Below are 17,582 nucleotides of genomic sequence, written 5' to 3'. Positions count from 1 at the left end.
TATTTAGTCAAAAAAGAAAGAAATAATCGAACCGTATTATTGTTGCGACTTCACATGTGTGTTTGTTTACAACCCTCTATCGATGCGAGTGGAATCATACAGACATGCCGAAAAGAAAGCTGCAAGCTCCTTCCACCAGGTTAAGGGTTTTGTAAAATTCTGCTCATTCTAACAGACTAGTTTTTCAAGAATCGAGATAGGGATCAAGTCTAGATCTAGAAGTAGAATCTAACTGCCTCACTCACCAGTCACCAGTCGTGACCAGTACTCTGATGGTTGTACTGTCTCTACTTTAGTTTTAGTTTTAGGTTTTTAGGCAGGCTAGCGAAGAACTCTAGACTATCCTTGACTAGATGGTCTACTTCACCAGACTTCTGACTTTTCTCTATCGAACTAAAGACTTCACTTCATATCACAGGAAGGCCACCTCTATTCTCACCCGGAGTGAGAATAGTGCAGGCGAGTCTTGTGGCTATTCTCACCCGGTGCGCGTTCACCAAATTTTGCGTTCACCCTAACCTAAACCACAGAATTCTACACTGTGATAACAGAAAAATTGTAGAATTCTGTGCCGTGAACAAACGTTCCATTACAACTGTAGCCTACTAAAAGCGTACAATTTTGTCTGTGGGCAGTGGAGAGAGAGAGAGAAAGAGAGAGAGGAGTAGCGCGAGAATTTCCGGGCAAAACAAAATGGCGACCCGCGTAGTTCGGCTTGATTCGAAAAGTTAAATAGCCGTAGCATCTTTGTAGACAACCAAATTAATTTACTTTTGTGTTTTAACATCATTTTTTAACTTTGTATTGGTCAATTTGATCGTCCACACAGATAGACAGTATTCAGAAAGAGACAGAGAGTAGAGAGAAAGAGAAGAGGGGAGGAGTTGATCTTGCGAGAACTTCCGGGCGGGTGAGAATAGCCACTTCCTCACAGGAATAGGTCATAGGTGTTGCTTCATCCTTCCATTACGTATAATCCCTACTGACCTACTCTGTTGTTTACAGTTTAGACCTAGTTAATAGTCTCCCAACAAAAGGCCACCGCTATTCTATTATAGCGCAGGCCAGCCTTTTGGCTATTCTCACCCGGTGTGCGTTCACCGTGATAGGCCAACCAGTGTAGCGTACACCGTGAACATTGAATAAACGTTCTAGAGCACTTAAATGTCTGCAGGCAGTGAGAGAGGGAGGAGTAGCAAGAACTTCCGGGCAAAATCATGAAATGGCGACCTGCGTAGTTCGGCTCGATATGAAAAGTGAAATAGCTGTAGCATCTTTATAGACGACCAAATTTTAAAATTTTTGACCTATAACATCATTTTTAAAATTTGTTTTTGTCAATTTGATCATTAGCAATGCCCACCGAGCGCGTTTTGTTCTGTCGATATTTGGCCCCCGCCACGGGGGTGTTTCATGGGTCGAACTAACGCAAAGGTTGTTGTCTTCAACTCGCTCTCACGCCGCTTCTTCTGAATGGATATGAATTAAACTTGGCAGCCAATCAGAAAAGAGGTCTATCTCATAGTATGCAGAGATTGATAACTTTGTATCCATCCAAGAAGCAGTCGAAAGCATTTGCGAAAGGGGTGCGCATTGAAGTTTTTCGGAGCTGTGATTTGTCAAACTGACTGATAAGTTGTAATTTTTCTTTATTCCCTTAAGATTTCATGCTTCTGTGTTTAGCGTTTTTTTTCGTAATTTTAAAAAATGTGGGAGTAACTAAGGGAAAAGTGGCTTTGCCATTTGTGCTTGCTGGGTGCACAACCGGCGGCTGGGAAATTTCCACTGAGTGACATCATCAGCCATCGGTCACCTCAGGCGCTACAATCGAGGCCGGAACGGGTGGGGGGTGGGGGTGGGGGGTGGGGGGGGGAGGATACTTGAAAACTAAACGGGGGCCTTGATAACTTGCATTTTTGTTGCATTTTAGTCACAATACAATAGATGTAGTCCTTTTTATTTGCTTGATTGCATGACAGAAGAATAGAAACAGAAAAGCAAACATCTTGAGAAGTGGTGTATGGCATTGTGTTTGCGTTATATGAAAGCCTATTCCCCCCTCTTGGGAAAGCACACATTTGGATTCATCCTGTTTGCTCTATTTGGAAAAGTGAGGCATTAAGATTGTTATTAAAGAGTATGGTACTTATTTAGTCCAGTCGGGAAGGTAGTCCCGTTTATACATTGTTATCGTTCACGCGTGCGTGCGTGAGTGTGCGCATGTGTGTGTGTGTGTGTGTGCGTGAAAGAGAGAGAGAGAGAAGGGTGGGGGGGGGTGTAAATATGTTACATTTATAGTATGAGTTGTAGCCAACACGTATGCGAAATATTCCCATGACTTGTAAACTATATTATCTAAACACATCTTAATCTACCACACAATAGGACACTGTCCAACAATGGATATACACAGAGATGATCTTATTTTCTATTTCAAAGTATGCATTAGTCTAACAAATCCAGTTCTCGACTTACATTTTTGGACAAATTGATCCAGAGCAATGCTTGGCAAGGATGAACCTTTTATTTTGCCCAGCTTCATTCAAATATCATGACTTGAGAAGAAGATATGACTGATAATCTTTGTAAATCTGTAAAGAACGCCACTTTTTTACCTGTTAATGTCTTTACAACTGAAAAAGTATGATAGATATTAAAAATCTGACAGCATGACTAGATTCTGCATTAAAAATTGTACTAGACTACCCAGTTTCATTTACATACTCCCAGAAATAGGCGAGCTATGACAGATATTGTCTCAAAACACACCGAAAACCACCACATTTTTACCTATAAACGTCTTCAAAAAGTAGGATAGCTATGAAAAATCTGAAAGCAGGACTAGATTCTGCAGTAGAAAATGTACTGGGTTGCCAAGTTTCATTTAAATACTCCGAGAAATGAGCGAGTTATCACGAATATTGTCTCAAAACTCACCAAAGAACGTCCCATATTTTGGGTTCTATTCATCTATTATCAATTGTGGATGCCGAATTTTGCTATTCGAAAGGCTTTTTAATGGTTGCATTGATCGACATGCGGTTTTCGCTAAAATATTCTTTAAAATATTCTCCAGATCATGACACCCTTGGTTTTTTTCAGTTTTGTGACAGTTTTGCTGCAAAAAATTTAATTTCTTTATTTCGCCGATCGCTTTTGTAGGTCGACGCTTCTGTCTCTGTAATTTTAGAAAATCCGGAAGTGATATTTCGTGGCGAGGCGCATTTTGTTTTGAGAGTATAGATCTAAATCTTCTAAATTTTTTTCACCTCTCAAGATTTATTGCTCCATTCCAGTAGAGTGTAACTATAATAGGTCAATGACTTTCAGTTGATGTTAATGCTCCGATCATTCCTTTCATCGAAAGGGGGCCCAGCTAGTTATATATGAATATAAAAGTGTAAGAAAAATAAATTGATTAAAAAATTCGTAACTTTTTTGTCTATTGATGGATTTCAAAAATTCAAAAAGTTCCATGCTCTGTGAAGATACAGCTACATAATGCACCTATTTGCAAACACATCTCTGACTCAAAAAGGTTTTTCGTGGTCATTGCTATACACTGATAGACAGTATTCAGAAATTAGGAAAAACGTCTTGTTTCACACTGGGTGAGAATAGCCAATGCTGGCAAGTCTCACACGGGGTGAGAATAGCCACTTCCCTCCCAAAAGTGGGATAATCCAATCCGGTTTTGGCCTCAACTAGATCTAATTAATAAGGCCGGCTGTATTCAAACTCGAGTCCGATTAGATTTTTTTATCTATTCAGACTCGAGTCCGAACATGGGATTTATTTATTTGGACTTGGGTCCGAAAAAATTCTTTTATATATTCGGACTCAGCTTCTAGATCTAGGAATTATAAGTTATAAATGTGAGTGTAAAGAGATTACATAATATAACAGTCGTCGGGGGATTTTATGTAAAACAAGACTTAGTTACTAGATAACCTATTAGGACTGTGTAATTGTGTCAAAAATCAAAAGACTGCACTCTCATTGCCCAATGGCAGTGTGTAAGTACACAATGACCGACACCTCAGAGTCTTTCTACCGCCACCACTACAGCATCATCATATCATTACTGCCACTACCACTACCGTAAATTATCTTTCCACATGTTAAATTTCTTTTTGTTGTGTATTATAGTTTTTCTGTAATTAATTTTTCTTTAATCACATCGCACAAAATGGACAGCCGTGGCCTCTTCCCAACACCTCTTCCCACAGCATGCCGAGAGTGCATGATCGCTACGCGCAGTCTCATTGGTCGACATAATTAACTTTGCCCCCGCAAGGTCAACTCAACTTGGTTGTTCTGTTCATACTAATGATGCAGGGAGGGCCAGTTTAGATAGATCTCGATTGTTATCGAAACAAGTTTCATAAATGCTGGAAATATTTAGGAACAAGGGTCGGAAGTCGGAACGGACGTCATGCTGGACTCATTTTAGAGTCCGAATATAATTTTTGTCTATATTCGGACTCGAGTAATTAATACTATAATAGAGTGTGGCTTCACTGACGAGTACTTCTGGGGCACTCTTCGGGAGAAGTGGTCCCGGCCTAACTCTATAGAAATTACACTTGTAATCGGAAACGAAAACAGAAGTCGAGTAAAAAAGCTGACTTGAGTTGCCAGGGTGAAAAGACCACTCAATGAAGAAAAAAATGATGTAGAAAAAAATTCTAAAGTCGAATAAAAAAAAAAAAAATATATTGAAGACAGCTTTTTTTTTACTTAACTTCCGTTTTTGTTTCCGATTACAAGTCTTAGTGTTATTTCTATGGAGTTAAGCCGGGACCACTTCTCTCAAAGAGTGCCTCTTCTGGTTCTAAGTTGAATCTTCTAAACAATTACTTTTGAACACATGAAGCTACAGAGAGCACCTTGCACTGGCCCATATTTAGATGACGTATTTATGCCATCTTATTTTTGTCGTCTTCCAGGGTTTCCCTAACAAGTTGACAAGATCTATCACTATTACCCTTTATTGTTATTCTTTCATCATCATAATAATAGTGATCTTTCTTTCCATTCTGTATAACATAATTTACAATTGGAGTACATTTTGGTATTTCTCAGCCATTCCAGACACTCTCATATTTCTCAAGCACTCACATAGATGAACATACATTCACATACACACACAAACACACGCACATGAACTAAGAAACGGGAAGATTCAATTATGCACACATGGGCACGTTGGTAGATGCACACACGCATAAACACACACACAACCACTCACACAAGGCAAAGATAGGTATATTAAGATACATATTTAGATAAAGTTGTGGCTATTCGGACTCAAGCTCCAACGTGCGTGCGCAATCACCGGGTGTACCGGATGTGAAGCGGACAGGCAGTTTGTTTGACCATGGCAACAGCTTAAACAGCTTTCACATTCAACCGTCTTCATTCGACCATCATCAATTTCCTTACAATCACAACACTCATGCAGATCTTTCTCCTTCTTGGTAGAAGTGCGCTCCTGGAGTGCCTCCCATGCCTCCTCATCAAAAGATCTTCTACTATCAACACATCTACAAATACACGCATTAACGAATGTATCTTTTCTGGAGTCTTCAAATCTGATATCTTTAACAGGGCACAACACAACCTGCCAGAATCAGCTTGTTTTTCTCTTCTTGGTCTTTAGCTTGGAAGTCAGTCGGCGTTTGACATTTTCGTTTCCTGTTTCGTTTAGTGAAAGTTTGGTTTTGATTGGTCCGAACCCTGACTTTTGGCTGAGTCCGTCTGATATACCGGCAAAACGGAATTTCTTCTGCACTCTTTTTCTACCAGTTCCACCCTCTTCAAAATCATCTAAATTCCCCAACTTCAATTCTACTGGTCTGGTTTCTGTCTCTTCTGCCCGCCCTGCGTCCCCCTTGACAGTGACAGCTCCTAATGTTTCTCCTGCTCCTACTGTCCGCACCAAAACCAAGATATTGCAATCCTTCTTATTTCTTTTGTCCCACGCCGTGGTGGGCCCGCTTTGCCGCTTAGCACGTGATGGGCTACGTCACTAGGGGACACGAGGTTGGTTTCATTGCCGACTGCTTTGTGTGTGTGTGCGTGCTCACAACTTTGTTTGGGGAGGAGAAGAGGAGGTACAGAAAACTGGAAATCAGTAAACAAAGACGAGGAAAATTATTTAATGATTTTAAACGACAAGATGTTCACCGATCGAACTCAGTTTGCTGTGCAGTCATTTGATATCTTTGCCCGCACTGTTCCCCCTGACAGCTCCTAATGTTTGAGTCCGAATAGCCACGGGAGGCTATTCAGACTCAGGTCCGAATAGCCACTTTGTTTAGATAAACACCCTTTTCAGTTTATATTCATACTTACAATTACACTTGTCACCTTCATTTTCATTCAAGTTATTTGAAAAAGAACTGTAGTCTTCAATCAAATTATCATATTCCTTAGTTTTCTAGTCAACTCGTTAGGGAACCCCCGGAAGACGACAAAAAAAGATGGTGGAAATACGTCATCTATACTTGGGCCAATCACAGGTGTGCTAGGTGCTCTCTGTAGCTTCATGGCTTTTCGACAAGCATGCTGATATGTCTGACTCGCGGCGAGCAAGAGATATCAAACCTAATTACAAAATATCAAATTATGGTTAAATTCAGGAAGGCATGTCCCCCCTGAAACCCCCCATATTTTTATAAGGTCGCCCCCCCCCCCCCCCCCCCCCCCCCTTGTTAAAAACGCATGAAATATTACTGCTCATTTTGTACTGAAAAATAGCAGGACGTCTCTCACTTTCTTTTGGATAAAACATCGATACTGAGTATTTCAGTCAGTATTCATATCCAGTTCTCTTCGGGCCAAAATAGGAGAATGCTCCAAAAGTGACTCACTTTTACTATTTACGAAGGATTCGGGATTGATTAATTACCTACTCTTATGACAGGAACTGTAACTTATATTTCTTTTTAGACCTGTGGTTTTGTATTAAAATTCATTGTGTTTCTTTGGGCTGGGAGCAAAGACCATCTTCTCCACTGAATTCAGAAAGGGTTCTAGGCGCAAAAATATAAATGAGATATATCTGGTCTAGTAGTCAGCCCTGTCTGTCTGTCTCCTGCTCTTGGTGTTGCTTCTGAAAAGTATTTTTGCTTTTCTGTCCTTTCTTGACTTTTGTTTATGTTTAAGTTGGCTTTCTGGTAGTTTGTCAGCAGCTGACAGGAGAAAGGGTTCAATGGGTTAACAAGACCATCTGGTGGTTTTCTCATACTTTTTTTCATTCTGTCTGTCGTATAGTGAAGCAGTGGAAGGAATAAATCCTGATGAAAAGCGAGTGCAGTGTGTTTTCAAGTCTGAAGATGGTGAGACAGAAGGATCTCCTTTCGAGTTGCCTACAGATATAACAAGGGAAAAGCTGCAGCTTGTTTGTGATGCTGTGATCCCAAATGTAAGTAACTGAAAATAATGACGATTTTCTTTTGGAATTAGCAATAATTTGTTGCGATTTGGGTAAGCTTTGACATCTTTATTGATCAAATAATTATGCTCCTTTGATTTTGCAAGTTTAAAAAAAATGTTTGCTGTTGTAGTCTTGTTTTTTTATTGTCAAGATAGAACTGTCAATTCTAAAATTTTGGTCAAATATATAAAGTGGCAAAATTCAAGACTCTAAGTGTATGTGAAATATAATTTTTGGGGGAATGTAGTGGAAAGCATGGATGATGAAGGGCTGCACAAATGCAGGTCAAGTTATGTGGGTCTCTTAAAAACAGGAAATAACACATTAGTATCATTGTGATAAGTGATGATATTGAATGCAGTCAAACCTGCATCTGTAACAGCCGCCCGTATTATAAGACAATCACCTGTACAATAAGACAATTGCCTGTACAAACGGCAACTTCCCATTTCCCCCTTTTGTTTTTTTTTTGTTTTAGTAGAGGTTTTACGGCGCTCGCAACTGCATAAGGTCATATGAGCGCCTCCCCCTTTTATGCTTTTGGTTGTTTTTTAAAACATTATAATGAGACTTTGTAAGACGTCCGCTTTCCTACTTGACAATAGGTGGCCGTCTTTGACAATTTTGACTGTATTTACTATTATTTTTAAAAACGTGGTTACATTTTTCATTTGCTTCTTCTTCTTTTTTTTTTTTTTTTTTGCAGGAGGACAAAGTGCCATACGCTTTTTTCGTCAATGGGGTGGAGATTAGAGAGACGCTGGCAAAGGCTGTGGGAGAGGAAGTGCTGTCTTTAACTGAGAAGTCCGTTGAGATTGTGTACCAGCCTCAGGCTGTGTTCCGCGTGCGTGCTGTGACGCGCTGCACCAGCTCTCTAGAGGGACACGGCGATCCTGTGTTGTATGTGTCTTTCAGTCCGAGTGGCAGGTGAGATTTGGATGGAGGGATAGTGGAGGTAAAAAAGTATTGGAGAGGGTGCTTTAGTATGGAGTTTTCTGCTTTGACAAGATGTGGTTGGTTGGAGGGCGATCCATTTCTGCTAAGTACTGGATAAAATCGGAGCTGTTTTGAGGTTCTTTTTTAAGAACATAATGTTTTTAAAACGAAGAATCCCTATCAGATTAGCAAAAAAATTTCTTTTTTTTTTTCAGTCTCCACGAGGTTGTATGTAACTTAGGAAAAATGAAGTAAAAATACATCGTTTTATGTGCATTTACATTGAACGTGTCCAAGGCGGAACCTCAATAGAGCCAGAAAAAAAGTTCAGTCTTAAACATTTTCCATCTTGGACAGGGGAATTTTGTGCGAGAGGGTGGAGAAGGGTTCTAGAGGGCCTGTATGTGGTGGGATCAAGGGTTGCCTGTCCAGTTGACCAACAGTGGTAAAAGCTTCACGTCTCTCAAGCGCTATCCTAGTCTCTCTGATAATAGCACGCTCAGTCCTATATATCCATTGTCACCAGTGCTTGCATCGGATAGGACTACTGTTCAGCCAAATTTAAAAACAAGCCCCCTTCTGTGTAATAAATATTTTCAACCAATCCCGTCAATTTAACTTTTTTTCTCTTGGCTCTCCGTCTGATCAGGGTGGCAGGCATTGGTCAAATTGATAATTAAATTCACACCTCCGGCTACTGAGAAAGTTTCAGTACTGGAGGGATACTCAAGCACTTTCATAAGCAGTGGTGAGATTTCACACTCACACCACCCTTACCATCTGCACCACTAAGGGCTCACATGGATGGCGTAACTGCAAAGACTTTAGAATTCATAACCTGCTTGAGTGACAGCTACCTCCAAGCTGCCGTCCTTCTCCCCTTCTTTGCCTGGCTGCATGGCATAAAGGTTAGAGCCGATGGAACCAAACTTGGGGGAGTTTTTGTTCCAAACGAGGTTTGAGCATCTTGGACATGTCAAAATCTCCCAAAGGAAAGAAATTTCTTTTTCCGTTTCCAAGTTGAGCCGTTTTCTGTTTTAAAGAGGTAATTATAGAGGAATTTACAATCACAATGACAGTCTTTATTCATCTCGCAGGGAGAAATTTGTCTTGGTCATTAACAATGACAGTAGACGTTACAAAGGTTAGGTGCACTCACGCATACGCACAACAAGACAGGACATTAGTATGCCTCACGTGCTGGGACAACCCGCTCCATAAAAAATTCTCTCTCTCTCTCTCTCTCTCTCTCTCTCTCTCTCTCTCTCTCTCTCTCTCACACACTCTCTCTCTCTCACACACTCTCTCTCTCTCTCTCTCTCTCTCTCTCTCTCTCTCTCTCTCTCATATACTCATTTGTAGCACTGTGTGTTCAGTAACCTCACTGCAGTTGGTACAAATGAATTTCTATATCTTTCTGTTCTTGCTTTTTTGGAAATGTATCGTTTACTGTGGGTCAATTGTTGAAATTCCGATGTCAGTGGGTGGCTATGGTCACTAAGCTTTATTTCCGCCTTTTTTAGAACGTTTGTCTTGTGCAGATATTCAAAGAGACTTAGGTCTCTACCAACTGTTCTTGATGCCTTTCTGATCAACTTGTTTATTTTTATGATGTGCTGCCTTCCCAAATTGCTACCATAGCAAGTGCTACCATAATTTGTCAAAGTTTCTGTTGTGGTGGTGTAGAATATCTGAAGGATGGATGGATTCAGATGAGATTGAAAGACCTTAGTTTCCTCAGAAAGTACAGCCTCTGATTTACCTTTTTAACAATATTGTTTACGTGATTTTGCCATGTAAATTTGCTGTCGATTGTGAGACCAAGATATTTGTATGAATCTGTGATTTATCAAGGGGTCTGCGAGAAGATTTCACTGTGACAGGTGTGTCTGTCTTGGACAGGTTTCTGTTGAAGCAGGTTTGACTGTATTTGCAATATTGGCTTGACTTATTATAAATGATATGAAAATGCACATTTTTGTTTGCATTTATTACAATATTGACGTGATTTATTGTAAATGCTATGAAAATACACATTTTTATTTGCAGTATACATTTATGTGGCCTCCCTGTATTTTTCACTGCTCTAGTCCTGTATTCCTCAGGTGGTCATTGTTGGTTGGTTGTTTTTTTTTTACATTTATGAATTGTAACCATTGCTGTTTTGACTTGCCTTTAGCTACCACTGAACAACAGCAGTAGTGACTTTCTAAAAAAAATGTGGTCAGGCAAATTTTTCTAATATAAAAAAAAATTATCTTTTGAGGAGTCTTGTCTGTCTGCTCAGATGCTGCCTGACAATGAAGAAGCAGCCTTCTTCCTAAGTGATCTAAATTTTGTTGGGGTGAGGGGAATGGCAAAAAACATAAACAGTTAGTTACTGTATCTCTCAACCTTTTCAGGTTCCTAGCAAGTGGCTCCAGTGACTCCACTGTGAGGTTTTGGGACATCAATACAGAAACCCCAGAATTCAGGTGTAAAGGTGAGACCTTAGGGTAAATCAGCATAATGGTGAGGCATTTTGGTAAGTCGGGTGTAAAGGTGGGACGTCATTGTAACTCAAGTGTAAAGGTGAGTGGTTAGTGGGTGAAGTTGTATAGCCTGCATGTCTTTGCACACATCAACGATTGCGGCCAACTGGTTACTGTTTCTGTAAGACGTAGCACCAACCCCACGGTGACCTTGAATCTGTGTACTAGATTATTTAAGTCAGTTCCAAATGGGACTGGGGGTTGGAGGGGGGGGGGGGTGTCCAAGTCTACTTTTTCTACCCTTTATTGTAAATCGTATGTAGAGGTAAGACATTATTGTAAATCAGATTTAAAACGGAAATGTTCTTGTAAATCAGATGTAAAGCTGAGATATTGAAAATTGGGTGTGAGACATTACATTTTGAATCAGGTGTAAAAATGAGACGTTTTTGTCACCAAAAAAAGTCTAGTCAAGAATTATGTTTATTAGAGTTCTAATATATTTTGCTTTGTTACTAATTTCTGACACCAAGTTCCCATGTGGTTTTACTATTCTGCTCTTTCTTTTTGCCTCTATCCTTGCTCTATAAAATAGTTTGTGATGTTATAAAAGTTAACACAAGGTGCCATATGTGACGATATAAGAGTAAGCACAGAGAACAATATGTGAGAATGTTATAAAATTTGACCCAAAGTATAATATGGGATGGTGTAGAATTTGACACAAAGTGCAATATGTGACGATATAAGAGTTGACACAAAGCACAATATATGTGATGGCATTATTCGAGTTAACACAAACTTCACTATTTGCTGATAAAGGATTTGCCACATAACTGATCTGTGTGTAAACCCCCGGGGCGGTGCTACCGACGGAAGTGTTTTTAGGCCTTTCCCAAAGCCATGTTCTTATGCACAGTAGAATTGCTATTGTAAATGGGCTGATTCATCAATGTCATGCTCATAACTGTACCTAAACTGCAACAGGGAACTACTGCTTTTTCTCTCTTAATCCTTACTATAATAATTTTGCCTCTACTGCTTTTGTATGTTTGTCACACTCTTGTGACCCCCTATTTCCGGGGTACCTTGATAGTCGAAGCAGACTTTGTGCTGTTGAAGCTAGAGAGGTGAGCTGAGTAAACCTGATTCCCTGTAAGGACTTCTCTGTTGACATCCACCCCTTGGCGCTCATATGACCTTATGCAGTTGTGAGCGCCGTAAAACCTCTACTAAACAAAACATGATCTATGTGTTTGTTGTGCTGTGGTCAGGTCACCAGAACTGGGTGCTCTGCCTAGCCTGGTCTCCAGATGGACGGAAGCTGGCCTCTGGATGCAAGGGTGGGAAGGTGAGTCCTTCTTTTTGATTATGTTTTTCTTTTTCATCTTTATTTTCTTGTTCTTGTTCTTCTTCCTCTTTCTCTTCCTCCTCCTCCTCCTCCTCCTCCTCCTACTTCTTCTTCTTGTTCTTGCTCTTGTTCTTGTTTGATGTTCTTTTTCTTTTTCTTCTCATTTCTTTTTCTTCTCATTCTTCTTCTACTTCTTCTCCTTCTCCTCCTCCTCCTCCTCCTCCTCCTCCTCCTCCTCCTCATCCTCCTCCCTTCCCCCCCCCATCTTCAGAGTTCTGAGCATGAGTGATGTAGGTAGATATAAATATAATATGTGGTTAGTAGGCTTTTACTTTGTCCCTGCTTGTTAGAGTGTGAAAAAATGAATGATTATATTATATCAAAATACTGAAATGTTTTCTAGAAGTAAAACTGTAGAAGTACCATGAATTCTTGACAGGAATCCTTAAGCTGTCTCTATTCTTGTCACTTTCCTCTTTTCTTCTCTCCTTCCCCAGGTGTGTTTGTGGAACCCAAAGACCGGTAAAGAGATCTCCCGACCTTTGACCGGACACACAGACTATGTGTCCTCCGTGGCTTGGAAACCTCTACACTTGTGAGTCGTTACACTGACATTAAAAAAAAAAAGTGAGGCGTTGTCCTGAAATCAGGCGCTCGTCAAATTGATGAAATCGAAGATGCAGGCATTTTCAGAACGGTTTGGCAATTTTTATTAAATTTTTGGATTTAGTTCAGTCTTACTTTTTTCCTTGTATTAAATGACTAATCTTGTGGGTATGCTTCAGTTTACTCAAACAAACAAATGTGCTTGTTTTCTATTTCAATTCATTTATGTGGAAGATAAAATGAGGATTGAAGTAACCCTCCCCCCACATAAAAAGAGCTCTTTACTACTCTACGAATGTTAAGTGTAGTGTGAACCACTTGCAGATCTTTCTGTTATAATTATATCGTTTTCCATTTGTTGTTTCTTTCCCTGACCCAGATTTTGTGGGTGTTTAGAGGGCGCCTCTGTTATGTTCCACATGTATTTTTTTGTCGAGGTGTTTCAGTTTGTCTTTATTAAACTGTAATCTAATGCTGGGATGTTTCATCGTTGAATTGTCGTCAGCTCCTCATACAATGGTGTATATAGAAATGTTTTATTCTTTGTCACACAGAGATCCAGAATGCAGATATCTGGCAAGCTCTTCCAAAGTAAGTTATCTTCTTCCTGAAATGGTTTATTGAACAGGATATTTTTAAACTGAGTGAAATTCAGCCAGTGAATACTCTCTTCCAATTATTTTTGTATTCCATGTCACGGCTATTCCCAAGCGGAGCACTTAGTTACCCGAGGAACTGACCCGGTCAACCATGCCTCGCCCGGGTGGTCATGGAGGTCACTTTGACTTTTGCTCCACAAATGAACTGTTGTGACTTAACAATCTTTATACAGTTTAATTGCTTCATTGTGGCTTTTCCCATGAATAAATCAACGTGAAATTATTATCAACAGATAAAGGCATTCTTGGACTGTACAGCAAATAACTTTTTATTGATATTCTTAACAGGGCACCCTTTAAAACATGGGCGCAACTGTGGGCATCTATGGGGAAAATGTTTACGTGGGTCTACTTTTTAAAGTTATGATATTTTAAAATTTGTACACCAGATCTCTAAAATAATCAGTGGTATACAACAGTGACATGATGAGCTTTCAGAAACACTTACATTTTATTTGATTCTTTCAGAAATGGGGAACTTGTAGAAGATTTACTACTGTCCAATTAATAAAGCGAAAGATTTTTCGTTGTCTCCTCACAGTTTTCTCAAATAGGGAACATGTAGAATGTTCACTGCTATCCGATTCCATGACGCAAGAGTTTCTTCGCTGTCTCCTCACAGCTGGAGCTGCTTTCACATTCACAAACACATAACATATGAATTCCCACTGTCCTGTTCTCCAGTTTTGTGATGCTGGAGTGCTCAAGTTTGCCACTCTGCTCGCCCATTAAATCCAAACCAAATCCATAACTTTAAATAAAACGCTGACAGTGGTGCTCTAATATGTGTTGCTTGGTGTGTGACTGAGTTTGAAAATAGTCGTTTGTACAGCCTCTTTTACTTTATTTTACTTTTCTGATCCAGCAGCCATTTGGGTTCTAGCCCTTCGGTCTGATTGTACAGCTACAAATATGCAGAAATTGCTGGTCCTATAATATCAAACTCAGTTTCTTGTATTTTATGTGTGTAAGAGATGAGGTAGTGTACTTTAGCACAGCTGTTGTTTAATAAAATCAGATTTCTGTCTGATTGTGTGGGCTGCATCTATGATGTTTTGGTTAGATGTAAAAGCCGCAGTGTGTTTACAAATATGTTTTGTGATGCTTGTGTACTGTGGGTGCCTCAAGTATTGGTGACAATGGTTTCCTATCAGAGATCGACTATAGTAAGGTGTCCAGGTGTGTAAACTTTCTTCACTACTTTTTTGTACAGCAGATAGGGTTCCTTCTTGAACTTGTTTCTTTAAGCAGAAGGCTATATGCGCTGCACACATTTATTGCACATTTCACAGGGATGTGTGTCTTCATTGTCCGTGTCCACGATAGAACACGAGTAAGCCATTTTTAAAACTTATACAAAAATATCTGCTCTGGTTTGCCTTTTTAACCTTTTTACTTCTGGCCCTGCATGTTCTACACAGTTTTTTGGAACACGCAAGGTGTAGTTCCCTCGTGTGTTTCATTTTCCCTCTTGTAGTAGACTCTCCTGACACTTGTCCATAAAGAATCCGGGAAAGTGAAAGCGGGACCTTGGGTGAATACCGCATGGGCAGCGCGGCGGTTGGGAAAATTTTACAGGGTGAAGTTACAAAACTCGCCGTCTTGTTAAAGTTTTCCATTGAAACTAACCAATTTTTTCACAAAAACCTCCTTACTGACTCTTGGTACGGCAAATAAAAAAATGATAACAATCTTTGTTTCATGAATGGAAAAAAGTCCCGATCTTTGTAGCAATCCGAGAAATATGTGCACCACAACGTAGGGTTAAGTACAGAGGTAGTGTGTGTACACGCTCAGAACTAGAAATGAACTAAAGGATGCAAGTTATTGAGGAGAGCTTGGGCTTTCATTTGATAGCCCACACACCCATAGTGATAGATAAGAGAGGACATTTACAGGGGTTTAAATCCAGTGAAAATTACAGACTTCTGCCCGAAATCGGCTAACAGCGCTATCGCCCAGGAAGCGATGTGTAGCCTGACTGTCAGGTAGGATTTATGACCCCCGGAGGTCAGCGGGGAGGTTAAACTAAGTAATCTGCAAGAATATTACAACTGAACAGCCGTGATGTTGCAGGCTTTTTGTGTTTTCAAAATGACGTTTTAATGTGTTTCCCAATTTTGTGTGTGTGTGTTTGTGTGTTGGAGGGAGGATTTTACTACACCCAATTTTTGCTGGCCAGATCAGAGTGGATTCAGTCACTTTGTGATCCTTTTCAAGATTAAAAGGTTTATGCGATTCATACACTAACGCTAACTTTTGCTTTTGCAGACTTAGAACTTTCATCAGTTATCTGATAGAATTCTGTTCAAAGGTATTGTAGTACAAAATCCGGTATGGTCCATTACTTGTGGTCCACATGATTGCCAAAATATTGGCTGATTTTTAGAACATGCATTGTATGAGAGGACGGTATCTTGGCTCAAGATTTTGAATGTATAGTGTACAGGAGCTCTCACAAAGGGGTTAAAAAAGACTTTGTTAGACTTCTCCCAATAGGTTTATTGTTTTTGTGGTGTTCGAAATAAGTAATCAATAGAGGTATTCAATATCTTGATCATCCCAAACATTCACTCCCTTAAAAAAAACAATGTGCAAGACTTCTCCTATTCAACCCACCGAAAATGGGCTGGACACACTGTTTCTCCCAATTTAATTTCCTCAGTAATTAACTTGGCTATAGTGAAAATAGATCAGTAGCACCTTTAATCTTTAGAACTTTTATGACCTTATTACGTTGCAAGTGACGTAGAAACTTAAACTAAAAAAAACTTAAGCTTTGTTGTTATTTTTAGAGGGAAAAGTGTCGGAGCCCGTGTTAGTGTTCAGAATTTGTGCCACGACGTGGTGGAATCAGGCACTCGTCAATTTTTGGGCATGTGGAGTTATTGGTGTCATCTGAAAGCTTATTTATTTGCTTTTGCTTTCTATAAAAAATACACCCATCTATCTTGAATAAAAGTCGAAATATTCACGATTGACGGAGGTGGGGATAGCATGGTTCCAGAGGTAAATAAATCGAGAAAATGGACGCCAAAGTTTTGTAACTTCTGTAGCTTGAGAGTCCTTGAAAACTGAAAATCTACATATTTTTTGTGACATTAATCGTTTAAAAAAAATAAAATCCACATGAAAATGTGTTTTTATATGGACATAAGAGGTGTTGAGCTAAGACTAATTTGATTAAAATTGCCAAACTGGAGGAAAAATGCCTGTTTCTTCGCTTTCATTACTTTGACGAGCGTCTGATTTCACCACGATGCCTCACATTTACTTTTACAACCATTATTTTCTTCAACTCAGCTCAAAAGAATGAGCACACCAGGAGGTTGCTAAGGGCACAGGAACATGGAAGTTGAACAAATAGGCCGCTGTTGTTGGCCAGGGATGGGAACAGGAAAGGGTTAAAATGACTTCAAATGTTAACACCTGTAGTCTCAAGGACAAGTGATCAGCCTAGATATTTACCCTCTGAACGAAAGTTTCATGTGTCCTCAGGATCGCACAGTGAGGATATGGGACGTGGTCACCTTCCGCTCTCACATGGTCATCTCAGGGCACACAGCTCACATCAGTATGGTCAAGTGGGGTGGTTCAGACCTCATCTTCACAGCATCGCACGACCGCAGCATCAAAGTGTGGAGGGCCAGTGATGTAAGTTTGTTGTGGGTCCTTTTTAGGTGTGCGTGTGTGTGTGTGTGGCAGTGTGTGTGTGTGTGTGTGTGTGTGTGTGTGTGTGTGTTAGTGTATCTGTGTGTGTGTGTGTGTGTACGCATGTGTATGTGTGTTTCTCTAATATGGGTAGTAGTGCTCAAAAGATGGCTTCTTTTTGTAGTCACTTTTAGTTAAAATTTAGTTTTAAAAAATATGTATAGTATATTTTCTTTAGTTACTCCTTGTCATCAGTGTGCTTTAGGCATTTCTAAAACGTGTTTTTTGTGTGTGTGTGTGTGTCCGCGCGCGCGCGCGCCCGTGTGTGTGTTTGAACTTCCTAAGAATTTTGGCTTTCCCTGCCACATAGAATGTCATTATGCCAGCAACAGCACTTGGACCAGCTTACAGCCAATTTACAGATTTGATACCGGCTGGAGATGTATTAAACCTTTATATCCGAAAGG

At 39.9% G+C, this 17,582-nt stretch overlaps 1 protein-coding gene across 1 annotated transcript in view; it reads left to right on the top strand.

Annotated features, from left to right (window-relative positions):
* Positions 1–25: 25 nt before the first annotated feature.
* Positions 26–17,582, top strand: part of LOC101851263 (notchless protein homolog 1) — a gene marked incomplete at its 3' end in the record, with an annotated part of 19,200 nt that continues 1,643 nt past the window's right edge. Inside the window, 8 exon segments of the mRNA XM_013081708.2 lie at positions 26–139; positions 7,279–7,429; positions 8,148–8,368; positions 10,780–10,859; positions 12,123–12,199; positions 12,697–12,794; positions 13,360–13,396; positions 16,963–17,118. Coding sequence (XP_012937162.1) covers positions 105–139; positions 7,279–7,429; positions 8,148–8,368; positions 10,780–10,859; positions 12,123–12,199; positions 12,697–12,794; positions 13,360–13,396; positions 16,963–17,118 — 855 coding nt within the window.

The sequence above is a fragment of the Aplysia californica genome, unplaced genomic scaffold, assembly GCF_000002075.1.
Source record: "Aplysia californica isolate F4 #8 unplaced genomic scaffold, AplCal3.0 scaffold00142, whole genome shotgun sequence".
Lineage (NCBI taxonomy): Eukaryota > Metazoa > Mollusca > Gastropoda > Aplysiida > Aplysiidae > Aplysia > Aplysia californica.
This window is presented reverse-complemented; position numbering and strand designations above follow the sequence as displayed.